Below are 27413 nucleotides of genomic sequence, written 5' to 3' on the forward strand. Positions count from 1 at the left end.
TCTTCTCACTAGTCCAGGTAGGAGTCATGCTAGTTGGTTTGTTTACTGGCATTTTTCTGTTTCTGTTGACATCATCAGCTTTCATTGAACTGTTATTATTATTATTATTATTATTATTATTATTATTATTATTATTATTATTATTATTATTATTATTATTATTATTATTATTATTATTATGAAGTGATAATCTTAATGATGAAGTAAATGTTAATAATAGTCATCAAATCAGTTTTTAAATTACAATTTAAAATAAATATATATTAATACTAATAATTAAAAGAGTAATAATATGTCATTTGGTTTTAATTAAATTAAATATTTTTCAGATATAATCTTTTTCAGATATTTTCTAATTTTATTTATCTTGAATTAGTTTTGGCAGCCTGAAGTGGCTTCCACTATAACAAACTAGATGTATCTGTCAATATTCCATAAGTTGAATAATTATGGCAACATTGTCAGAGGCATTATACTCTTTTCTTTTAAGACTAATCCAAGTAAACCTTGCACTGCTGTCATACAAATAATAAACACTACATTTGCTTCTAAATCTGAAATATTTAACCCGTAGTTGTAAAAGAATGTGATACCTAGTTCTAGCAACAATTTTCTTACAGAATATATTGTAATTAAAAATATACAAAATATAAATAAAGGTACACATAATGTTTTCAGTCCTTTTATTTTTATTTCAATGATAGGATGCAAGATATCCACTAGCATAATGACTCCAAAGATGTTGTTGACAGTAATAGCAAGGGGCCAATGGGAAATCTCAAGCTTGGGGAAGAGTATGACCCAGAAATAAATAGCCAAAGAAAAGTTGAACACGTATGAAGCATAACCCCAAGTATTATATGTCTTTTCCAGTGACTCCTTGGCTTCTCTGTTGACAGAAACCACAGAATGAAATGTGATATATAAGGCACTCACAATTGGGATGCATGCTGTGATCAGGAATGGAAACTCTTGGTATTTCAATATAAAGTAAATATTTGCAGCCAATTGAGCTTGGATTATGCTTATCAGTAACAAATAGACTATATTCATGCGGGAGAGGTCTTCTTCTGTACTTTCAGTATTTGGCCTGGAACAAGAATAGGTATTTCTATTTAGTAACTTACATCAAGAACTGTCATTTTTAAAGATGAAAGGGCATGAAATCAAAAGCATAATGAAAAAAGTGTTACAAGAATGAAGGTTGTTTTAAAAATATACAGCAAAATTACAAGATTGAATTTCTCTTATGTAGAGGAGAAAGAAGTTTATATGGATGTGAAAATTCATAATTACTAAGGTATTAGACTCTTGAGTATCGTAAGCAGGAACATTATCTGCTAGAATGTAATCTGAGTTTCCTGCAATGATGCACTCTGTTGATTACCTCACAAGAAATGTTTGAAATTACAACTTTCTGTCCTACTGCACTCTCCTGCTCATCATCTTATTATGTTATGAGCACACGCTCAAAAGTGCCTGGTGTCATAAGTATTGTTTGACAAGCCTGTACAATTCTTCCACAAGGTATTGCTTCATCCTCCACAGCAGTCATGTATACCAACAGCTTTAAGTGCCACTGCGCAAAGAAGTTGAATGGGCTTAGATCAGGTGAGTATGGAGAGTAAGCAACATTGGTCCACATTTGTCCGGTCATCAGGATGATGTGCATTAAGGTGCTCACAGACATAAAGACAAAAATGTGCAAGGGACCCGTCATGAAGTACATCCTAACAAATGACATTCCGGTTTATGATACTTGCGAGTATGATATCTCAAAAATGACAAATTTCCAGATCAATTTTCATATAATCCTTTTGTCTGTTCCACATAATTATGAGGAATCCAACCCTGCCATGTATTTTCAAAACATCCTGTATATGAAAATATCAATAATAAAATAATAATTATCTTTTCTACAAACTAAAAGCACCATAATAGAAAGAAGAAAATTGGTAAGATGAGTATAACCTAGTAGAATACCTCTGTAAAGTAAGAACTTAAAAATGTAATTTCTACATTAATTCAACTTTAATCAATGTCTCTTTTAATTTTACTGTTTGCTTTACATTACACCAACACAGATAGGACTTATGGTGATGATGGGATAGAAGGAAAAGGCTAGGAGTAGGAAGGAAGTAGCCATGTTTTAATTAAGACACAGTTCTAGTATTTGCCTGGTGTGAAAATGAGAAAACATAGAAAACCACCTTCAGGGCACGAGAATGGAGTTTAAACCCAGTATCTCTCAAATGCATGCTCACATCTGCGTGCCCCTAACCTCACGGCAAACTTGCTTGGTAATCAATGTCATTTGAGAAGTATTGTTACAATTTTTTACAAGCAAACAAAAATACTGATTATAGCCAAACCAGGCAAGTAATCAAGAACTAGTAAAAGTGTAGTTGTTCTGCATTATATATTAGGGTGTCCCTTATTTTTCAAAGTTTTAATTTTGCAATGCATAGCTTATTGTTTTATTCATTTGGGCCTAAAATACCTAAAAACAATTTTTTTCCTTATTTGGAACAGTGCAACCCATGCCGACTCGCGCGCAAACATGTCCATACAAGTTGCGTCATAAGAGTGGCGCGCTCCCATTGTTATTGTCACTTAGTTTTCACTTATCGGGTAGCTAGCATGGATTGTTTTATATTTCAAAGATGTCAGTGGAACTAAGGAGCAATTAAAAAAGCATTTTCTTGGTTGGTGAAGTAAATCGCCAAATAACAGGCGCAAAATTACCATCTAATCGTCAAATTCTCGCAGTTCTATTTTTCAACATACGTGAGGTTAAGTTGACTGTTAGTGAAAGTGCAAATCTTGTCATTTGGGAGTGCAATATATTCTGGGAAAAGGCTAGAATACCTACCAGAGCTGTGCCTAATTGTGTTAAGAAGTTAGTGGATCTTTATCAGGTCTGGCGAGAACTGCAAAAAAGTAGCAAGAAGATTCAGGCACTGCGAAGAGAACTTTCAACTTGCATTAGATAATTTATTCAATATTGCACATGCTGATGCTCTTGAAAGAATAAAAATCGGGTGTTGACAAAAAGTTGGCTGATATTGAAGAAAGGGCCAGGCTGAGAAAACTCACAGAAGATAAAAAGAGACTAAAGCAAATGCCTTCCACGAGCTCATTGGAATATGCAACTTTTGATACACATGAAGATGTAGAAGAACAATCCACAAGCTCTGAAGAAAGCCTGGAAGAATCTCTGCCATCCACATCTCAATCTGTAAGTTCTTTAGCTACGTCGACAAGAAGAGGAAGAAAAGATTTTATCACATCTAAATTAGTTGCAACTTTAGACAGATGTCAACTAAGCATCAGAGATTCTGTTTATATAATTCAGTCTGCAGTAGAAGCACTTGGTCTTAGTTCTGACAATTACCCGATCAACAAATCTTCTATTCAATGCATTCGAACACAAATGAGAAAAGATAGAGCGAGATCCATTAAATCCGATTTTCAGAATAACGTGCCTGAAGTAGTTACTGTTCATTGGGATGGAAAATTGTTACCTGCTCTGTACGTAAGAAGTTCTAAAGAAGAACGCCTACCAATTATTATTTCATATGACGAGGAAGAACAACTTCTTGCTGTGCCGAAGTTAGACAACTCTTCCGGTAAAGAGCAAGCGAAAGCAGTATCAAATGCCCTTCATGACTGGAACCTGGATGATAAGGTACAAATAATGTGCTGTGATACAACAGCATCTAATACAGGACGCTTGAATGGAGCTTGTGTGCTTTTAGAGCAAACACTAGAAAGAGAGTTGTTACTCTTTCCTTGCAGCCATCATATTTACGAACTGGTGCTCAAAAGTGTGTTTGAATCAAAGATCCAACAAATCACTAGCAGTCCTGATATTCCACTGTTCAAAAAGTTTAGGGACAACTGGAAGAATATCAATCCTAGTGCCATCGAACCGTGCACTGATTTTGTCCAAAAACATCTCTGTGAGGCAAATATTATTGAATTGGTGATGTTTTTTTTTTTTTTTACAATGAGCTGGCAAAATCGACTGTACTAGTTGATCATCATGAGCTTATTGAGCTCGCTATTGTTTTTATGGGTGGAGACATTAAAAATAAAATAAAAATCAGACCTCCTGGTGCAATGCATCAAGCACGATGGATGGCAAGAGCTATTTACTCCTTAAAAATGTGTTTACTGAAGTTCCAGTTTAAAATGATCGCTATGGACAAACAAGCTTTACAAGATGTTTGTTTATTCATTGTGACAGTTTACGTGAAGCCCTGGCTTGGATGTAGTTTGGCGATAAAAGCGCCGAATCAAGATTTTTGTTTTTTTTAAACCTTAAAAGATTACGAGAAAGTTGACAAGTTGATTTCCAATGCGTCTTTAAACAAGTTCAGTCAACACTTGTGGTACATGTCAGAGGAAATAGCCATCCTTTCAATTTTTGATAATGAAGTTTATGAGCAGACTAAAGGAAACATTGTATAAAACTTACAAAAAGAAAGCTTTGGTGATTCCGGAAAGAGATATGTTCCATCGAAAGAAGAGATGTCTGGCTCTCTATATGGTACATAGTAGACTAGTAGTGTTTAATCTGGTATTTAATTTAGAACTTATTTGTTTTATTTATAGGCACTGCAAGTATTTTTTATCTTGTTTCAGGGAAATCTTTGAGTGATTTTGTTTCTGTCAAGAGTAAAGATTTATTTTCACGACTGAAACTTGACAGTGGTTTCCTTCAAGAAATTGTATCTTCATGGAAAGACAACATGGCATTTGTGGAAGCTAAAAAGAAGGTTTCTACCTTAAAAGCAGTTAATGACACAGCTGAAAGAGATGTTAAACTAATGACAGACTTTCATGGTTTGATTACTGCAGATGAAGAACAGAAGCAGTTCTTATTACATTGTGTGCAAGAACATAGAAAAATTTACCCAGACTGTAAAAAAGGGACTTTGAAGAGGAAATATCCAAATGAATAACTATAAAAATTGTATCTTTTTTGTTACTTACAAGAAGAGCATTATATAAATTTCTGTTTTCATTTATAATTTTCGAAAATAATTGTTTTGAGTGACCATCTACAACTACATTTAAGAGACCGTTTAAGCAGCTATTTTCTAAAACTTTTAGGCGCCGTCAGCATGGGTTAAAATTAATGTAAGAAGTTGAAATTCTGTACTTGGGTAACTAACAGACTAATACACACAATAACGGGGTATGCGTTTCAATAAATGAAAAAAAAAATTTTTGCCCTTTTAAGGGACACCCTATTATACATGCACCTAGGAACCATGGGAAATTATATCATTTCAAAATTGAATTTTAAGTAAATCATAAAAACACTTCAGACAAAATACATTTGAATCACACAGTATGGTAATAAAGAATTTTTACAATTACACTGAACTACTTAAATTATGAAACTTTATTGTAACTGCATGAAACTAATGATTTTACAAGAATTATTGTACATTTTAAGTAAAAACATGCATGGATTAATGCTATAGCAAGATCCGTACTGAACTCATTCAATGACTGCTGCTTTTCAGATCCTGAAGTGAAGGCGTGTATCAGAATAGATTGCTTAGGTTTTGAGTTGTAAAGTTCAATTTTCTTTACATGATTGCTGTAATGGATGTGCTGGTTTATTCTGTTTCTTTGTTGCTTGTCATCAATTGCAATATTTACTTCGCAGGTGGCACATCGAAGAATGATGCCATCAGTTTAGATAAATTGCAACTCAAGAACAGGAGCAGTTCTTATTACATTGTGTGCAAGAACATAGAAAAATTTACCCAGACTGATGCATTGTTGGATGCGCTTGAGAACAGTTGGCTGTTGAGAGCTCTTGCATTATTGTAGTGATAAAGTAGTGAAAACCTGTTGAAATAGCTTCATTTTGTGTATATCTCATTCATTTAGTGCTGTTTACATAGTGGTGTTTAGTGCTTGTTGGTAGAAATTGGGAGTAGTAATAATTATTTAAATTTTGTAACAAGTAATTCAGTTGGTCTTCAGTAAATTACGTTTTCTAGGTTAAGTAGGCTAGCTAGGTGCACCTTGTTTCGAATTTAGGTTTAGGTAATACTTTAGGTACCGGTAACAATATTAACTTGAAAAATATTTGTAAATACCGGTATCTGTAGGTTCGTTGGTTGTACTTACAAAGGCAGATTATCATAAGGAATAGTACCGTAACTTCTGCAGCAACTTCTCCGGTATTTCGTATAGATATACGTTCAAACTATTGCGAAGGTAATAATTTACTACATTAAAAAACACGATACGCCTGTAAACTTCCATTTAAAAAGAAGTTAAAGAGATTACACGGTAATAATTAACAGTCGTATTGTTATTGATTATTGTCGCTCCTCATATTCAAATATTGCATTGTTGGCTACAGTCGTGAACAAAGGGTGTAGTGTAGTCAAGTAAATATAAATAAAAATCAGCTGACCTTGTATTCCATTCATTTGTACTTCTGAGTAGGTAGTTAGTATCCGTAATTTATATTTCGCTCCCTCGATCTTTCAGTATTTATGAGCGGTTAGCCAATAATAATAAAGTTCATATATCCCAGTAATTGCAGTTCAAGTCCCTGGAGTAATAGTAGTAGTAGTTTTGACAGAAATATTTGAGAAATTATTGTAGACAACCTCGTATTTCTCAGTAGGCCTAATTAAGGACACTTTTTTTTTTCTCCGTCCCGTAGAGTAGGGAAAATAATAGTAATCCACCAGCTGTAATAATCACATAACCACATTTCAGTAGAATTGTAGTGAAGATAAGGTATAATATATTAGATAGTATCTTGCCAGTTATATTCGTGTTTTTCTTCGTGTACGGCAATCCTTTTGATACTTAAGCATTTAACCAAACGCAGTATAGTGTAGTGTAGATACATTGTAGTATAGATACAGTAGGGTACATTTTGATAGTGCCGTATCTTGCCTGCTATATTCGTGTGTATCTATTAGACCCTAATACTAATAATAATTTGTCTAAGCATTTAGCTTCATTGGTAATCTTTGAGTACAGTAGTTCTTGCAAATTTCATTTCTGTTGTGCTTAGTAGTGACATACGGTACGGTACCGGTATCGTAATTAGGATACGTCTGAAAGTAGTTTAAAAATTACTGTAGTGTACTGTACAGTAGTATACGAGTAATATCCTATTAGAATTTAGTGTGCTTATTTTATTATTGTAAAATATTTGTGTAGTACTGGTGTAGTAGAGGTATCCGTAGAAACTCTTACTAAAATATTGTTGAAATTAGGATAGGCTTAATTGCAGTTTGGAATTGTGTAGTTCTTGTGTATTACTTTCGATATTCAGTAATTAACAGCAGTTTTTATCCTGTTAGAGGTTGTAGGATAAAAAAAAAAATAGAGCACGACTAAGTAGTATTGTAGTGTAGTCGTATATTAATTAACTTATTGTTGTGTACTATCCCAGACAATATATCCCTCCGTTCATTTATTTTTTTGCAAATAAGTAACTTATTTTTTTAATTTATAATTTTCCCCCCGTTAAGAATGGCTAAGGAGCGCGAGTGTACTTATTGTGGGTGTGGTGAGGCATTGAGGGGTATGAGGGAGGAGCTGGAAAGTTTGAGGGAGATAATTAGGATTCTCACAGAAGACAGGAAGGAAGATAGGACTCCCTCAAACAATGTACAGGTTACAGTAGGTGTACAAGAGGGAGGGGAAGGAAAGGGAGGAGTTGTAGAAGACAGGTGGTCTAATGTTCTAAGGGGAAGGAGATTGCAGGCCAAGGGCTCTATTCAGGATCAGAATTCAGGACAGGTGTCTGTGCGAAATCGGTACGAGTCACTCCAGGTAGAACAACAGAGGGAAGATGAGGGGCAGGGAACTGTTGCTGAGATGCATGGAAGTAGGAGGAAGGGAAAAGGTAGGAAAGGGAAATGTAGAGTAGAGGATAGGAAAAGACAGGTGGAACAGGGTCATGGGAAGGAGAAAAGGGAGGAGGAAGTAGCTTCTGCAGCTATCAGGAAAGATAGGGCTGACCAGGAGGGGAGGGGATCAAATGAGGTGGGTAGGGTTGAGGCTCTGGTCATGGGGGATTCCATCGTTAGACACGTGGGGAAAGTGTGTGGAGGAAAGGGAACCAGGGTAGAATGTTATCCAGGAATTAGGTTGAGGCAGATGTTGAGGAAAGTAGAAGAGAGGGAGGAGAGAAAGGAGAAGGTGGTAGTGTTTCACGTTGGTACCAACGACGTAAGGCAAGCTGATATAAGTACCAACATAGTTGGAGATGTGTGGGATCTGGTAAATGCAGCACGGGTGAAGTTTAAGAAAGCGGAGATTGTTATTAGTGGAATACTGTGTAGGAGGGATACTGACTGGAGGGTGATTGGGGATTTAAATGAGACTATGGAGTGGGTATGTGGGAAACTGGGAGTGAAATTTCTAGATCCTAATGGGTGGGTAGGAGATAGGGATCTGCGCTCGGATGGCCTTCATTTAAACCGCAGTGGTACGTATAAGTTAGGAAATTTGTTTGGAAGGGTAATAGGGAGGTACATTCAGGGAAACGGGATGGCCTAGGGAGCGGTGATAAGGGAACAGGGAACTGGAAATCAAGTAGGGATGACATAAAATTGTTAGTGCTGAACTGTAGAAGTATTGTAAAGAAAGGAATAGAATTAAGTAATTTAATAGATATATATTTACCAGATATTGTAATAGGAGTTGAATCATGGCTGAGAAATGATATAATGGATCCAGAAATTTTCTCACGGCACTGGAGTGTGTATCGTAGAGATAGGATAGGAAAGGTGGGAGGGGGAGTTTTCATTCTGGTGAAAGAAGAATTTGTAAGCTACGAAAAAGTTAAAGATGAGACACATGAAATTCTAGGTTAAGGCTCATTTCTAAAGATAATAGGCAACTTGATATATTTGGAGTGTACAGATCGGGAAAGGGTAGCACTGATGCGGATTCGGAATTATTTGATAGGATAGTCAGCTATGTGGGAAACGACATGGAAAGAAATGTGATTGTAGCGGGAGATCTGAATTTGCCAGATGTCAATTGGGAAGGAAACGCGAACGACAGGAAGCATGACCAACAAATGGCAAATAAGTTAATATGGGAAGGACAGCTGATTCAGAAAGTAATGGAACCAACCAGAGGGAAAAATATCCTGGATGTGGTGCTGATAAAACCAGATGAGCTCTATAGGGAAACTGAAGTAATAGATGGTATTAGTGATCATGAAGCTGTTTTTGTGGTAGTTAAAAATAAATGCGATAGAAAGGAAGGTCTTAAAAGTAGGACTGTTAGGCAGTACCATATGGCTGATAAAGCAGGTATGAGGCAGTTTCTAAAAAGTAACTATGATCGGTGGAAAACAGTAAATAAAAATGTAAACAGACTCTGGGATGGGTTTAAAGAAATTGTTGAGGAATGCGAAAACAGGTTTGTACCTTTAAGGGTGGTAAGGAATGGTAAAGACCCACCTTATTATAATAGAGAAATAAAGAGACTAAGAAGGAGGTGCAGACTGGAAAGAAATAGAGTTAGAAATGGCTGTGGAAGTAAGGAGAAATTGAAGGAACTTACTAGAAAATTGAATCTAGCAAAGAAGGCAGCTAAGGATAACATGATGGCAAGCATAATTGGCAGTCATACAAATTTTAGTGAAAAATGGAAGGGTATTTATAGGTATTTTAAGGCAGAAACAGGTTCCAAGAAGGACAGTCCAGGAATAATTAATGAACAAGGGGAGTGTGTATGTGAGGATCTTCAAAAGGCAGAAGTATTCAGTCAGCAGTATGTAAAGATTGTTGGTTACAAGGATAATGTCGAGATAGAGGAAGAGACTAAGGCCAAAGAAGTAATAAAATTTACATATGATAACAATGACATTTACAAAGAGATACAAAAGTTGAAAACTAGAAAAGCGGCTGGAATTGATCAGATTTCTGGGGATATACTAAAGACAATGGGTTGGAATGTAGTACCATATCTGAAGTACTTATTTGATTATTGTTTGGTCGAAGGAGCTATACCAGATGAATGGAGAGTTGCTATAGTAGTCCCTGTGTATAAAGGAAAGGGTGATAGACATAAAGCTGAAAATTACAGGCCAGTAAGTTTGACATGCATTGTATGTAAGCTTTGGGAAGGCATTCTTTCTGATTATATTAGACATGTTTGTGAAATTAATAACTGGTTCGATAGAAGGCAATTCGGTTTTAGGAAAGGTTATTCCACTGAAGCTCAACTTGTAGGATTCCAGCAAGATATAGCAGATATCTTGGATTCTGGAGGTCAAATGGACTGTATCGCGATTGACATGTCTAAAGCATTTGATAGGGTGGATCATGGGAGACTACTGGCAAAAATGAGTGCAATTGGACTAGACAAAAGAGTGACTGAATGGGTTGCTATATTTCTAGAAAATAGATCTCAGAGAGTTAGAGTAGGTGAAGCTTTGTCTGACCCTGTAATAGTTGAGAGGGGAGTTCCTCAGGGCAGTGTTATCGGACCTTTATGTTTTCTTATATATATAAATGATATGAGTAAAGGAGTGGAATCGGAGGTAAGGCTTTTTGCGGATGATGTTATTCTCTATAGAGTGATAAATAAGTTACAAGATTGTGAGCAACTGCAACGTGACCTCGAAAATGTTGTGAGATGGACAGCAGGCAATGGTATGTTGATAAACGGGGCTAAAAGTCAGGTTGTGAGTTTCACAAATAGGAAAAGTCCTCTCAGTTTTAATTACTGCGTTGATGGGTTGAAAGTTCCTTTTGGGGATCATTGTAAGTATCTAGGTGTTAATATAAGGAAAGATCTTCACTGGGGTAATCACATAAATGGGATTGTAAATAAAGGGTACCGATCTCTACACATGGTTATGAGGGTGTTTAGGGGTTGTAGTAAGGATGTAAAGGAGAGTGCATATAAGTCTCTGGTAAGACCCCAACTAGAGTATGGTTTCAGTGTATGGGACCCTCACCAGGATTACCTGATTCAAGAACTGGAAAAAATCCAATGAAAAGCAGCTCGATTTGTTCTGGGTGATTTCCGACAAAAGAGTAGCGTTACAAAAATGTTGCAATGTTTGGGTTGGGAAGAATTGAGAGAAAGAAGAAGAGCTGCTCGACTAAGTGGTATGTTCCAAGCTGTCAGCGGAGAGATGGCGTGGAATGACATTAGTAGACGAATAGGTTTGAATGGCGTTTATAAAAGTAGGAAAGATCACAATATGAAGATAAAGTTGGAATTCAAGAGGACAAACTGGGGCAAATATTCATTTATAGGAAGGGGAGTTAGGAATTGGAATAACTTACCAAGGGAGATGTTCAATAAATTTCCAATTTCTTTGAAAGCATTTCGGAAAAGGCTAGGAAAGCAACAGATAGGGAATCTGCCACCTGGGCGACTGCCCTAAATGCAGATCAGTATTGATTGATTGATTGATTGATTGATTGATTGATTGATTGATTGATTGATTGATTGATTGATTGATTGATTGATTGATTGATTGATTGATTGATTGATTGATTGATTCTTCTGAAAGTGCATACAGCTTCTCCTCCTTAACCTTCAGCATGATTTTATGTTGCAAAAAAATATGTCCTGGTCTGAACTTGTAAAACACCAACATGGCCAACAAGAGAGAACATAGTCGATAGATGGAACCATTAAATTCATGCCAGTACTAACTGAACTTAGTTTAAATTGTTGCAGCATCATTGTTTAAATTTTAATTTGATTTCACAGCTGCAGGTTTGCCATTTTTGCTGGGATATGAATTAGTGGTGGTTTCAATAAATTATATTTGAAAATTTATTGACTGATCAAGAAGAGATAAGAATAAAATAAAAACACAGATAAAAATAGGTGGGAAAAGTTGCTGAAGCATGAAATAGAAGGGAAAAGAAGGCAAAATGTAGTAATCTCATAAAATGGTGCAAAAGATGCAACAAATTTTGACCAATCTGTATGAAAATAGCTATAGTTTTGGAAAGGTGATGTATCTTATAATCCTTAGACTAGTTATTGTAATCGTGTTGAGCATAATACAGCAAAGCTGTAAACAATGCTTGCCTTGGCTGTCTCTTGTAAAACTGGAACATGCTCCTCACAAAAGAGCTGCACCAAATTATTTTAAAATAATGACAGCAATAAAAATGTATGCCAAAATATAATATTTTATTTAGGAAAGATACTTTCTTGATGTGTAGTGTACCTAGATTGTATTGTATACAAAGTTTCCTGAACATGTAACTTTTGTCACACTTTTTATCGACAACAGTGTTTAATACCAATAAGATGTTTCAAACGAGCTCTCTTTGCGCAAAGTTAATAATAGGCTTATCAGTTGTGTGGTGTGATATTTTTCAAATTTTAATTGAAGAGTTTTAAATATAATTTTGTTTGTATAGTTTTTGTGCTGTAATCAAATAAATTATCATAACAGAGACTTTAGTATCGGTTACAGAGTATAGTTCTGTACTTACTAAAAAATGTAACTAATTAAAGGTAAGTACAAACATCTAAGTGGTGCTCAAAATAGAAAGATGAAGTGAGAGTTGAAAAGCAACAACCAAAAATTAGTGAAAATAAGTCATTATTTCAGTAAAACAGTTACAGATGACACTCTCTTTTGCAGTGTCACAGAGGAGTGGACTTATAAAGTGAAAAATTATATAGAAATGGATAGTCATAGTGACAGCAATTGTGAAAGTGAAAAAAGAAGATTGTGGCAAAATCCCCATAAATATAATTAAGCCTGTCAATATCGGGGAGTATCCAAACGATCGTAAAGATTATCCCTTTCAGACCGTGTACGCACAATTGTGCGGGTTCGTATTTTAGTTATCCCTGACCGTATTTGATGTTTTTTCGGCGCTAGACCAGACTACTGCAGGACATGTGGCGTGTATTTCAATTGCTTTTAGTATGCGCTTGAGCGCCAGGGCGAAGGAAGAAGAGTTTAAAAAGCACAGTTGATCGGCGAGATGGCAGGAGGCAGTAGAGCCAAAAGTAAGTATTTATTTATTGCGTTTATATTAATCTAGAAGCTTTACTGAATACCGGAATATGTTCAATGAAGTGTGTACATTGGTTAGTGAATGTAAATTTTGAAGATACATCATCGTATGTGATACAAGGAGGTTTTGAATTTTGATACGCACAATTGTGTGGGTTCTGTTTTTCGGATGTTAGTTTTTATTTTGTAAAATAAACTATCAATATGTGTATTGAGGAGCATTGTAGTCAGTTTTTGACATACAAAAAAAATTCACACCTCCAGTTTTCTTTCAGTTCTGAAAGAGTTATGAAACTAAACAGCTCTTTGCTAGACAAAATCTGTATCAGCCTGTGGGTCCTTACCCTAAAGACATTAAACAGGATAATAGCTAATTTTCCATTAAATATTTCAAAAAGTTTACATTGAGAGGGCAATGAATTTGGAGAGATTGGTTGTATTACCGAGATTGTTTCCCATCTCTGGTAATAAATTGCACTAGTATCTTGCCTTAGGAAAAGCCACATCGCTACTGTCGATCGTGCTCTATATGATGTCCCTTCATATGACTAGAGCTCTGCACCTCATTTTCTACTGAGGAAGACTTCTACAAAGCGCAGCTATGTCCATCTGTTCCCACTCTTCCTTACAGGTGTTTTACAAGTCTTCTGCAGTACAAGGATGCCTGTTTCCTAATACCCTATTCAGAAGTCCAAATGCACAAAAGTCCATAGGAGAAGCATCAGGTGATTTCACTGGAATGTCACTGAAGGCCATAGTGTGTTTTCCTATTTCTTGTTCCATTCACTCTAAGAATACAAGGGCTGAACTGAACATGTGATTTGATGCCTTGTCTTGATGCACCCATACTTTGTGCCTGTACCATACAGAGATAAATTGGAGTCAGAACTTTAGTTTCATAGTGAAAAATGAAAATCCACAGCCTGTTTCCAGTCATTTGACTGGGTGAGGAATGGAATGAATGAAGCCCCCTTCTAGCGGCGAGGATGGGAATTATGCCGGCTGCCGAGGCCTGTCGCACTCCTCTGGGGCAACGATTAATGAATGATTAATGAAATGAAATGGTATTGGAGAGTGTCGCTGGAATGAAAGATGACAGGGAGAACTGGAGTACCCGGAGAAAAACCTGTCCCACCTCTGCTTTGTCCAGCACAAATCTCACATGGAGTGACCGGGATTTGAACCATGGAACCCAGAGGTGAGAGGCCAGTGCGCTGCCACCTGAGCCACGGAGGCTCCTTAGTTTGATAGTATAAGGTATTAAATTTGGCCGTTTGAGAAACAATATATGTATATACACTGACTGACAGAGCAAATGCAACACCAAGAAGGAGTGGTTCGAAAGGGATGAAAGTTGGGGAAAAAACAGAGATGGCACGGACGAATAATTGATGTTTATTTCAAACCGATATGCAGGTTACACAATGCGCACGGCATCGACTCAGTAGGATGTAAGACCACCGCGAGCGGCGATGCACGCAGAAACACGTCGAGGTACAGAGTCAATAAGAGTGCGGATGGTGTCCTGAGGGATGGTTCTCCATTCTCTGTCAACCATTTGCCACAGTTGGTTGTCCGTACGAGGCTGGGGCAGAGTTTGCAAACGGCGTCCAATGAGATCCCACACGTGTTCGATTGGTGAGAGATCCGGAGAGTACGCTGGCCACGGAAGCATCTGTACACCTCGTAGAGCCTGTTGGGAGATGCGAGCAGTGTGTGGGCGGGCATTATCCTGCTGAAACAGAGCATTGGGCAGCCCCTGAAGGTACGGGAGTGCCACCGGCCGCAGCACATGCTGCACGTTGCGGTGGGCATTTAACGTGCCTTGAATACGCACTAGAGGTGACGTGGAATCATACGCAATAGCGCCCCAAACCATGATGCCGTGTTGTCTAGCGGTAGGGCGCTCCACAGTTACTGCCGGATTTGACCTTTCTCCACGCCGACGCCACACTCGTCTGCGGTGACTATCACTGACAGAACAGAAGCGTGACTCATCGGAGAACACGACGTTCCGCCATTCCCTCATCCAAGTCGCTCTAGCCCGGCACCATGCTAGGCGTGCACGTCTATGCTGTGGAGTCAATGGTAGTCTTCTGAGCGGAGCGGACGCCGGGAGTGCAGGCCTCCTTCAACCAATCGACGGGACGGGAAATTGTTCTGGTCGATATTGGAACAGCCAGGGTGTCTTGCACATGCTGAAGAATGGCGGTTGACGTGGCGTGCGGGGCTGCCACCGCTTGGCGGCGGATGCGCCGATCCTCGCGTGCTGACGTCACTCGGGCTGCGCCTGGACCCCTCGCACGTGCCACATGTCCCTGCGCCAACCATCTTCGCCACAGGCGCTGCACCGTGGACACATCCCTATGGGTATCGGCTGCGATTTGACGAAGCGACCAACCTGCCCTTCTCAGCCCGATCACCATACCCCTCGTAAAGTCGTCTGTCTGCTGGAAATGCCTCCATTGACGGCGGCCTGGCATTCTTAGCTATACACGTGTCCTATGGCACACGACAACACGTTCTACAATGACTGTCGGCTGAGAAATCACGGTACGAAGTGGGCCATTCGCCAACGCCGTGTCCCATTTATCGTTCGCTACGTGCGCAGCACAGCGGCGCATTTCACATCATGAGCATACCTCAGTGACGTCAGTCTACCCTGCAATTGGCATAAAGTTCTGACTACTCCTTCTTGGTGTTGAATTTGCTCTGTCAGTCAGTGTATATATATATATAATAACAATATCCAGCGATAACCGTAAATCCCCTGGAAAGAATTTCTGTACATACTGAGTACCATTTTTTATGACCTTCTTCACCTTTTGCCCGATAGTAAATCACATGGGGTTTGTTGCAGTCTCTTAGATAGACATACACTTTATCTAATGTGACCAAAATTTTCCATTGTTCTTGTGCCAGATGATTCTATAAAGTTATTTTCTGTTTGTGTACCATCCTGCTATGTGACAATCAACAGCTTGTGAACCCTGTTCTTTTTATGTTTCTCTACATTCATAACCTGGTTGATGATAGTGTTAACAGTTTTTAAAGAGGCTTAAGTTGAATTTCATAAAACAGCAGATTATAATTTTATATTTAGCTTGACTGTAATACATAGAACATGTCAACATAACATACTGTTCAACAACCAAGTAAAATTGAAAGAAGGCAGCTGCGACAAAGATATAATAATACAGGTGGCATGAAACATTTATTGCTGCAAGGTAGGGACAGGCAGCATGAAAATAACATGCTGCTGTTATCATCATGTTCTCGTAGGTTGCAAGAGGATTAGTTTTGAGACATTAAACTCTCAAAATATCCACTGATCATAATAACTGGTGGAGGTCCTTTAAGTTAAACTCTCCCCATATACAGTACAGTATATGATATAACTTTGACTTTTTGAGGAAATTTCATTGCTTTAATTCATTAAAAGTCATTAAATGTATTCAAGTTAACATCCGTGTGATTTATATAGCATTAAAACTTCCTTACTAGTCAAAATGACTGATATGGTCTTTCTAGTGGTAACGACATGGTTACGGACAACAGATGCATAACTGTGAGCAAAATGTCACAACTGCTGGGACTTCGGGAAACGCGTGTACAAAACACTGAAATAGCTTGGGCAGAAAAAGGTTTGCTCTGGGTGAGTCCTAAGGATATAGACAACTGCTCACAAAGAAACAAGAAAGACTGTGTACAGCAAACTCTTGGTGTGGTACGAAAATAATGATGACCTCCTTTCAAGAATTGTAACATTTAATGAAATATTGCTCTACCATTCTGAACTGAATACAAAGAGGTAATCAGTGGAGTTGAATCTTGCGAATTCACCCAAAACAAGAAATATGAAGTGGAGTCTTCAACAAAAAAAGTGACTTCCATATTCTGAGATCTGATCATGGCTCAAGGAAGGGTCTTGAACTACAATGCACATGTGGCTACCCTAAAGAAATTTCATGCTCATCTGTATCATATTTAACCACATCACATGAAATGAATTTCATTACGGTTCCGTATTATTATATAATTAAACTATGTTATATAACTTGAAAAAATTAGTATAATTTTCCACCTAGTCAATATATTTTTTTAACTTATTTAACCTCATCAATATTGGTAGAATAGTTTGCTGTTATATGACAATGCCCAACTGCACATCAGTCAGAAAACCAAGGACAAGGATGGATAACATTGCTACACCCACCTTACAACCCTGATTTGGCACTCTCTGATTACTATCATTGGTAAACTGAAGGATTTGCTTTGTAGAAAGAGGTTATGACACGGCAGTTTAGATATGCCAGGCTGGATTTTATCATGCAGGCATAAAGCGCTCACTTTGAGGTGGTGTATGACAGGTGAATTGGGCAAAGATTATATAGAGAAGTGACATTATGTGTCTAAAGGACATAGCAATATACTGTAAAAGTAACAAATAATTAGAATAAAAATTATCAATATAAATATAATGCATTAGTTTGGGCATGACCCTTGTAACATTAGTGACAGACTTTACATGATGGTGTAACCGTAAAACAGGGTTACAGATTCAATTCAGTATTTATTATTATTATTATTATTATTATTATTATTATTATTATTAAACCTATTCATTAGATTTTATATTCTGTTTTCTCATCATTTAGACTGTAATAATTAGGCATCATGCATATTATTGTATTTAATCATAGGTTAAGTGAAATTTGTTTGTAATTATTCTGTATTGTAGTAAGTGAGATTTGTTGGTTTCATATAGTCAGGCTGTGGCTTGTAACTCTGGCTAGATGAGCTGGCATGGTATTTTGCAATCGAGGCTATGTTTAACTGAGAATGTTATGTGCAAGTAGATTTCCCAGTGACGCATGGAACTAAGTCATCTGCAATCCGCTTGGGCACGCTTAGACAACACTTGACTGATGACATCAGTGCGTGGGCACGTGATTGCGACCAAGTGTCAGTATTCGCCAGCTACTGTATGTTGAAGTGGAAGGGATGAACAGAGAGTAGGGAGATGAGTCGTCATCGCAAGGTTATAAAAGTCGATGCAACGGTGGTGAGAGGTATTCAGATCATATCGTTCAGATCATATGTAACAGTCAGATGTATCAAATGGAAGAAGTGGTCTTAGAGTGATGGTCAGAGCTAAGAGTTGTGTTTTCAAGAGGTCTTGTAATAATCGAGGAGGTCTAGAAGTGGTGGTTGTATCCGAGCAGAGACGGGTACTATGCTGATAAAGAAACATCATCTTCTTGTGAGGATGGACTTCACAAGATGTTTCAATAATATTGTCAATTACTTATAATATATTGAGTGGACGTAATTACATTGGAGCTCCCTACACGCGTACATGGTATGTAGGCCAACTCCTTGTTATAGAAGAAGATAAGAGCAGACGGCTCCCGACTTCAGCTCATAGGTTTTCCCAAGAATTTCAAGTTCAACAGCGGTGTATGCAGACATCAGGTAATTAAAGCATCAGACATGTTATGCATTCATAACATGAAGAAGAATGTAATCAGCGGCGATATCACATCTCACTTCAAGTTCATGCCAATAGCTTTTTTTGTTTAGATTAAATTTTCCTTTTATTAGTACCGCAAATCTCACTATATACATTTTTTGTGAAATTAAAAGACATCAATGATTGTTCATTGTGATGTAAATTATAGTCATAAACTCAGTCTTAATTATAATAAGTGATTCCAGCTCCATGTACAATCCTCAATTGTGGAAATACAACGGTAATTTAATATTGTCCTGATCCATATCCCTGTATATTGCCAAATATGTGAGTTTATCACCTCACGCCTTGAGATAATTGATATAAGAGGTATGCTCTACCGAATTTTGTTGTTTTTCTTAAAAAAGCAACTGGCGCTCAAACAAATGTTATTTATATTGTGTGGAAGATATGAAGGTATAAGAGTAGTGGTTGGAGTAGCAACAATGGATAGCACATAAACATTTGAACCTTCTGTTAATATTTTTACTACTCTTCCTTTATATTTATTTGTTTCCTATTTTGTGACAGTGTTTATCTTTATAGATTGCTTTGAAGTTTGAGAATGAAGAAGTCTAGTAAACATTTACTTATTTGTAGCTGTTTTTATATGGAGGAAATATCAGTCATATCTATCCAAGTTTCTTTGAATTCAGTACAGTTATTCAGACTCTCAAGCAACATCCCAGCTAGAAATAGTTTAACATTAAAGTAGCATAACATGCAATATTCATTTGTTGTTTTACATTTAATTACCTTGTCTTTGATGATTCACTTTCACTTTCTACCCTTGTATATAAATGGGGCTCAACATGTATACTTCTAAACAGAAGAAAGAATGCAAGCCAGCGTGAGGGAGCATTGGGAAGACTGGATTCAGAACTTGTTCCTTTGTTTTCCCTTAACAAGAAAGCAAAATAAAAATCATTATGATATTAATATTATAGTAATTTGCAGAAATACTTTCACAAGGCAAGAATTCCAAAAAACATACATACATACATACATACATACATACACTGACTGACAGAGCAAATGCAACACCAAGAAGGAGTGGTTCGAAAGGGATGAAAGTTGGGGAAAAAACAGAGATGGCACGGACGAATAATTGATGTTTATTTCAAACCGATATGCAGGTTACACAATGCGCACGGCATCGACTCAGTAGGATGTAGGACCACCGCGAGCGGCGATGCACGCAGAAACACGTCGAGGTACAGAGTCAATAAGAGTGCGGATGGTGTCCTGAGGGATGGTTCTCCATTCTCTGTCAACCATTTGCCACAGTTGGTCGTCCGTACGAGGCTGGGGCAGAGTTTGCAAACGGCGTCCAATGAGATCCCACACGTGTTCGATTGGTGAGAGATCCGGAGAGTACGCTGGCCACGGAAGCATCTGTACACCTCGTAGAGCCTGTTGGGAGATGCGAGCAGTGTGTGGGCGGGCATTATCCTGCTGAAACAGAGCATTGGGCAGCCCCTGAAGGTACGGGAGTGCCACCGGCCGCAGCACATGCTGCACGTAGCGGTGGGCATTTAACGTGCCTTGAATACGCACTAGAGGTGACATGGAATCATACGCAATAGCGCCCCAAACCACGATGCCGCGTTGTCTAGCGGTAGGGCGCTCCACAGTTACTGCCGGATTTGACCTTTCTCCACGCCAACGCCACACTCATCTGCGGTGACTATCACTGACAGAACAGAAGCGTGACTCATCGGAGAACACGACGTTCCGCCATTCCCTCATCCAAGTCGCTCTAGCCCGGCACCATGCTAGGCGTGCACGTCTATGCTGTGGAGTCAATGGTAGTCTTTTGAGCGGAGCGGACGCCGGGAGTGCAGGCCTCCTTCAACCAATCGACGGGAAATTGTTCTGGTCGATAGTGGAACAGCCAGGGTGTCTTGCACATGCTGAAGAATGGCGGTTGACGTGGCGTGCGGGGCTGCCATCGCTTGGCGGCGGATGCGCCGATCCTCGCGTGCTGACATCACTCGGGCTGCGCCTGGACCCCTCGCACGTGCCACATGTCCCTGCGCCAACCATCTTCGCCACAGGCGCTGCACCGTGGACACATCCCTATGGGTATCGGCTGCGATTTGACGAAGCGACCAACCTGCCCTTCTCAGCCCGATCACCATACCCCTCGTAAAGTCGTCTGTCTGCTGGAAATGCCTCCGTTGATGGTGGCCTGGCATTCTTAGCTATACACGTGTCCTGTGGCACACGACAACACGTTCTACAATGACTGTCGGCTGAGAAATCACGGTACGAAGTGGGCCATTCGCCAATGCCGTGTCCCATTTATCGTTCGCTACGTGCGCAGCACAGCAGCACATTTCACATCATGAGCATACCTCAGTGACGTCAGTCTACCCTGCAATTGGTATAAAGTTCTGACCACTCCTTCTTGGTGTTGCATTTGCTCTGTCAGTCAGTGTATATACATGCCCTACTTGACTTATTTCCTTTGATTTCTAGATGGAATATAGGCCCTCAATGAAGTTTCTCCAGCTCGTTCTATCTACTGCCAATGCTTTCACCTCTCTACATGTCTTGTTGACTCCAGCTATCTGTCTGTCTATGGGTCTTTCCCAGGTAATCCTCAGTCTGCCGAGCCTGCAACTACCTTGTAGATTCCAGTTCAATGTCTGACTTGTGATACTTTCTTGTGGTGTTCTCAGGGTGTGGCTGATCTGCCTCCATTTCCTTCTCATTATCTGTTGCTGTATGGGACTTTGACTTGTGGTTTCCCAAAGGTCATTGTTTGAGATGGTCTTTGGCCACCATATTCTCATAATGTATCTCAAGTAACAATTTATAAAAGTCTGTAACCTTGTGGAAATGTCTTTGGTCACTTTTCAGGTCTCACTTCCACACAATAAAACAGATTTAACACTTGAGTTGAATATAATAAACTTCATTTTTATGCAAATGTGAGAGGATTTCCATATTGGTCGTAACTATGTAAAAGCTCATTTGACTTTGTTTATATGACTCACCACATCTACATCCTCCATCCCGGCAGACCATACTTCCTAAATAGCAAAATTCCCCTACCCTATCTATATCAATTCCATCTAGAGTCAATCTAGAATTGTTATAATGGTCTATATTTTAAGTCATTCAGTTTGATTGCCATGTCCCAAAAAAATTCTGCAAGAAGACAGAGATGATCTGCACAATCCAGTTTCTTCAACCGGTTATTTAATCCTCACTGAATGCCCTGCCAAATGGTATTGTTGGTGTGCCAGCCTCAGAAATCTGAATAAACAGACAAGTGGAATTTCCTGTTTGTTCATACGCTGTGTCTGATGGTGTTGTGAGCTATGCTCTGGCTGACTGCCACAGATGCTTGCTTGCTGCTGTGTAGCTGCTGTATTGTCTATATCAGCACGGAATGAAAATCATTAATTGATATTAAGACATTTTGACAATTGCTATATGTACTCTACACACTCGTAAACAAACAACTGCAGAACAATAACCAATGGTTTCAGAAATGCAGGGCTGATGGTTAGTTACTTAGGAAATACATCACTTACCAGTGCACTTACCAGAAACCACAAAGACTTGACATTTGTATGGTATTTTCAAAGTTCATTCATTCGGTACCTGTGGTACCATCATCAGTAACAGATGTGAGACAATTTTAAAGAATCAATTAATACAAATAAAAAGCCTTAAAATGACCTACATGTACAAAAACATTAAGTAGTCATGGTTTTGATCTGTATTGAATTGTGATCACAATAATCATTATTAAACTAATGTCGTAATGGTCCACCTTTTCAATACTATAATATGCAATTTTTGAATGACATTTATAAACTAGGGACTAGTTTCGGCCTTGGCTGGCCATCATCAGCCTTAATGTAATACATCTAATAACTAAAACAAATGTACAAACACACAATTGACATTAAAAAGCTGGGATGAACTATGTGTAAAATATGACAAAATTAAATTAGGCTCTAAATTCTTTGCATCATGTTAAAATGTTCCCATAGTGCTTGTTGTTAAAATCATGCTGAAATGCTGTTGGACATTGTCAGGGCGGTACACGAAGATATTGTTAAAACTGACACATTCTTAACTTGTGGCTGGTATAAATTTGCAATTCATTGCAATGTCCATGCAGTTAACCTGAATAAATGATAGATAAAAGTAATGAACTGAAGGAAAGAGCATGTTAGTCAAATGGCATAGGTTATATGAGACTTACTTCTCGTTGCAGCATGTGGTGCGTGGCCTATTGTTGTGTGCCTCATACTAACGGTTGTGAGATTCGAAGAAAAAGGAAGGGGCGGGACCAAGAGAGAGGGCGGGGCAAGGGGAGAGGGTGGGGCAAGCAAACGTCAAACCAACAAGTCATAATTCAGTTTTTCATACTATTCACAGCACCTTACCACAGCAGCTATTTGTTTTCCCACATCCTTCAGCCCCACCTTAATCCCCCCTTCTCCCCCACACACCCCCTCACCCCTTTCCTTTCTCCGACCCCTCCCCTTGCCCCACCCTCTCCCCTAGCCGCAGTCTCTCTCCTCGTCCCACCCCTTCCTTTTTCTATGAGTGTCTGTAAACCGAGAAAGACTATTTTACCAAGCGGGTATACAGCAGCTGAAAATGATGAGCAGGAATTTGATTGTACCATCTATCGCAGTGTGGTAGGAAGTTTGCTATATTTGTCAAGTAATACTAGACCTGACATTGTGTTTGTGATAAGTAAAGTTAGCCAAAATTGTCAAAAACCTAAGATTAGAGATTGGAAAGAGGTGAAGCATATCATGAGATATCTGTGTGGTACTATTTAAAGTTATGTTTTAGAAATTGTGAAGAGTCCGTACAAGTATTCTGTGATGCAGATTGGGGAGGAGATACTGAGTCAAGAAGATTAGTGAGTGGGTATGTAACCACAGTGGCAGGGGGAGCAGTGTCTTGGTATAGTAAGAAACAGAGTTGTATTGCTAGATCTACCATGGATGCTGAATACATGGCAATGGCAGAGGTATCTCGAGAAGTAACTTGGATGAAAGATTTGCTATCAGAGCTAGGTCTGGAATGGTTTATGGATACACCCTATAAAGTTTTTGCTGACAATGCAGCAGCAATTAAATTAAGCAAAAACAATAATGTGAGTGAAAGGTCAAAACATATTTACATCATGTATCATGTACCTAGAGAACTAATAGAAAAGGGATTCATTGAGTTTGTATGTGTAGCATCAGAGAGAAATGCTGCAGACTTGTTCACAAAGAATTTATCAATAAACACTTGGTCACAATCACTCACAGCTACAATATCATTTCTTCCCTCTAACTATACTACACATACATCATTCCTCCTGTTTTCAATAAACAGGGTTTCATCTCCATTCTTATATACAATCGCTGCTTTCTCACCTGGAAATCCTACTTTGAAACCTTTGCTGGTTAACTTACCAACGGATATTAAATTTGCACCCAAGTTTGGCACATACAACACGTCTGTAAATGTAATTGTCCATCCTGTTGACATTTTTACTTTCACCTCTAATATCCAGCTTACTGTTATCTCCTATTTCTACATTCCCAGTCATATTTGTTGACATGTCTATAAACATCTCCTCTGTTGGACACATATGATGGGATGCACGTGAATCAAACAGCCAATCTCTAATTTTCTCAGTTCATACAGAAACTTTCATGCTCATTGCTTTATCCACTACATGTATAATTTCCAAGCTTACCTCTTTTCCATTCGCATTCACTGATTTACTCTCCTGTGATGATTTGTCACTCTTTATTGTTTGACATACTTTAGAATAATGTCCCAACTTACCGCAATTGAAGCACTTTTGGGTACTGCGACAATATTTAGATACATGTCCCTGTTTACCACAATTGTAGCAACTACACTGTTTTCCTTGTCCCACATCTTCTTTCTTGATATGTCGTTTCTGTTACATAGTCATGGCTTCAGCTTCATCCTCCTCATGTTTTCCAGTGTTATAAGCCTTTCCTCCATTTTTCTGAAGTTTCTTTCTGCTTCCCACAGTGAGTAATCTTGCCTTCACCTTTGAGATTGTCAGTTTTGCCAAATCAGCTTCCAAGGAAGGTATAGAACCTGCATATTCCTCTGTAAGATTTCCGATGATCATTCCTGCCACTTGTTGATCTGTGAACTCGTATCTAGCTTTACTCGTTCTCCTCCACAGTTGATTTATTTTTGCAAAATATTCTTGTACATTCATATCCTTGGGCTTCACAAAATGAATTAACTGTTTCAAGGTCATAGCGCCATTCACTAGCCTTTTTCGCTGATTCAGTATCTGCAGTGTCATTTACAAAATTTTCTCCCACATATTTGAAAATAACCACTAATGCAATCACATTGTTTCATGCTCGTTGTCTCATTTCTGTCTGAGGCAATTGACAACCTGGCGTATCCTCATACCCTAACTGATTCCCACATATCTTTCAACATGTTTCACCTTCAATGCCCACGAAAAATAGTTCTCCACTGTAAGCTTAGCCACATTCCTATTCAGTGTTTCTTCTCCGGTCCACGAGGTCACCATTTTTTCCGTTAATAATGTCACAACTCGCTCGATCCGTTAATTCACGTTACTCCATTTTATCTTACATTTTCCGGAATGTACTGTGGCACTCTGGCGCTCTGAGCTCATAACCTGTTGATATCTCTTCATTTCAGCTCATAACACCAGTTCAGGCAAACAGATTTTATGACAAAAACACTAGCTTCATCACACACATCTTTTATTGCAAACTATTGCCAACAACAACAAATCACACAAATCTAGCAGTTCAAAGAATGAAAAAACATGGTAGACAAATTGACTCAATTTCTTCAAGGAATAATACATCTGAGTTACCAACACATAACCTTAATGTAGGTTTCTTACAACTAACACAAGATATATATGTATGACATTATTAATTTTTATGAGAAAATCACAGCATTCCAACAATTCTGACTGGAAGGTGATTGGGTATTTAAATGAGACTATGTAGTGGGTATGTGGGAAACATGAAGTGAGATTTCTATATCCTAATGGGTGGGTAGGAGATATGGATCTGCACTCAGATAGACTTCACTTAAACTGCAGTGGTGCATATAAGTTAGGAAATTTGTTTAAAAGGGCTATAGGGTGATTCAGGGAAACAGAGTGGCCTAGGGAGTGATGATAAAGGAACAGGGAACTGGAAGTCAAGTAGGGATGACATAAAAATGTTAGTGCTGAACTGTAGAAGCATTGTAAAGAAAGGAATAGAATTAATTTAATAGATATATACTTACCAGATATATACTTACCAGATATTGTAATAGGAGTTGAATCATGGCTGAGAAATGATACCATGGATGCAGAAATTTTCTCACGGAACTGGAGGGTGTATTGTAGAGATAGTATAGGAATGGTAGGAGGGGGAGTATTCATTCTCGTGAAAGAAGAATTTGTAAGCTACGAAAAAGTTAAAGATGACAAGCACGAAATTCTAGGGGTAAGGCTCATTTAGAAAGATAATAGGCAACTTGATGTCTTTGGAGTGTACAGACCAGGAAAGGGTAGCACAGATGCAGATTCAGAATTATTTGATAAGATAATCAGCTATGTGGGAAACGATAAGGAATGGAACGTGTGATCGTAGCGGGTGATCTCAATTTACCAAATGTCAATTGGGAAGGTAATGCAAACGACAGGAAGTATGACCAACAAATGGCAAATAAGTTAATATGGGAAGGGCACCTGATTCAGAAGGTGATGGAACCAACTAGAGGGAAGAATATTCTGGATGTGGTGCTGGTAAAACCAGATGAACTCTATAGAGAAACCAAAGTAATAGATGGTATTAGTGATCACGAAGCTGCTTTTGTGGTAATTAAAAATAAATGTGAAAGAAAGGAAGAGATTAAAATTAGGATTATTAGGCAGTACCATATGGCTGATAAAACAGGCATGAGGGAGCTTTAAATAAGTAACTATGATCGGTGGAAAACGGTAAATAAAAATGTAAACAGAACTGGGATGGATTTAAAGCGATTGCTGAGGAATGTGAAAAGAGGTTTGTACCTTTAAAGGTGGTAAGGAATGGTAAAGATCCACTATATTATAACAGAGAAGTAAAGAGACTAAGAAGGAGGTGCAGGTTGGAAAGAAATAGTTAGAAATGGCTGTGGAAGTAAGGAGAAATTTAAGGAACTTACTAGGAAATTAAATCTAGCAAAGAAGTCAGCTAAGGATAACATGATGGCAAGCACAATTGGCAGCCATACAAATTTTTTTAGTGAAAAATGGAAAAGTATGTATAGGTACTTTAAGGTAGAAACAGGTTCCAAGAAGGACATTCCAGAAATCATTAATGAACAAGGGGAGTGTGTATGCAAGGAAGTATTCAGTCAGCAGTATGTAAAGATTGTTGGTTACAAGGATAATGTCCAGACAGTGGAGATGACTAATACTAAAGAAGTATTAGAGTTTACCTATGACAACAATGACATTTACACAAAGGTACAAAAGTTGAAAACTAGAAAAACAGCTGGAATTGAAAAGGTTTTGGGGGATGTACTAAAGACAATGGGTTCGGATATAGTACAATATCTGAAGTATCTATTTGTTTATGAATGAAGAATTGCTATAGTTGCCCCTGTGTATAAAGGAAAGGGTACCGGGCGAGTTGGCCGTGCACGTAGAGGCGCGCGGCTGTGAGCTTGCATCCGGGAGATAGTAGGTTCGAATCCCACTATCGGCCGCCCTGAAGATGGTTTTCCGTGGTTTCCCATTTTCACACCAGGCAAATGCAGGGGTTGTACCTTAATTAAGGCCACGGCCTCTTCCTTCCAACTCCTAGGCCTTTCCTATCCCATCGTCGCCATAAGACCTATCTG

The 27413-nt window shown here is 38.5% G+C and overlaps 1 protein-coding gene across 1 annotated transcript in view; it reads right to left on the reverse strand.

The window, feature by feature from the left end:
• Positions 1-228: 228 nt before the first annotated feature.
• Positions 229-27413, reverse strand: part of LOC136857974 (uncharacterized) — a 120369-nt gene continuing 93184 nt past the window's right edge. The window contains exons 9-10 of the mRNA XM_067137126.2: positions 19284-19427; positions 229-1090 (exon numbers count right to left, since the gene is read on the reverse strand). Of these exons, the coding sequence (XP_066993227.2) occupies positions 19312-19427 (116 nt within the window). The 3' untranslated portion in view covers positions 229-1090; positions 19284-19311. The remainder of the gene's footprint in view (positions 1091-19283; positions 19428-27413) is intronic.

Source organism: Anabrus simplex, chromosome 1 (assembly GCF_040414725.1).
Source record: "Anabrus simplex isolate iqAnaSimp1 chromosome 1, ASM4041472v1, whole genome shotgun sequence".
Taxonomy (NCBI): domain Eukaryota; kingdom Metazoa; phylum Arthropoda; class Insecta; order Orthoptera; family Tettigoniidae; genus Anabrus; species Anabrus simplex.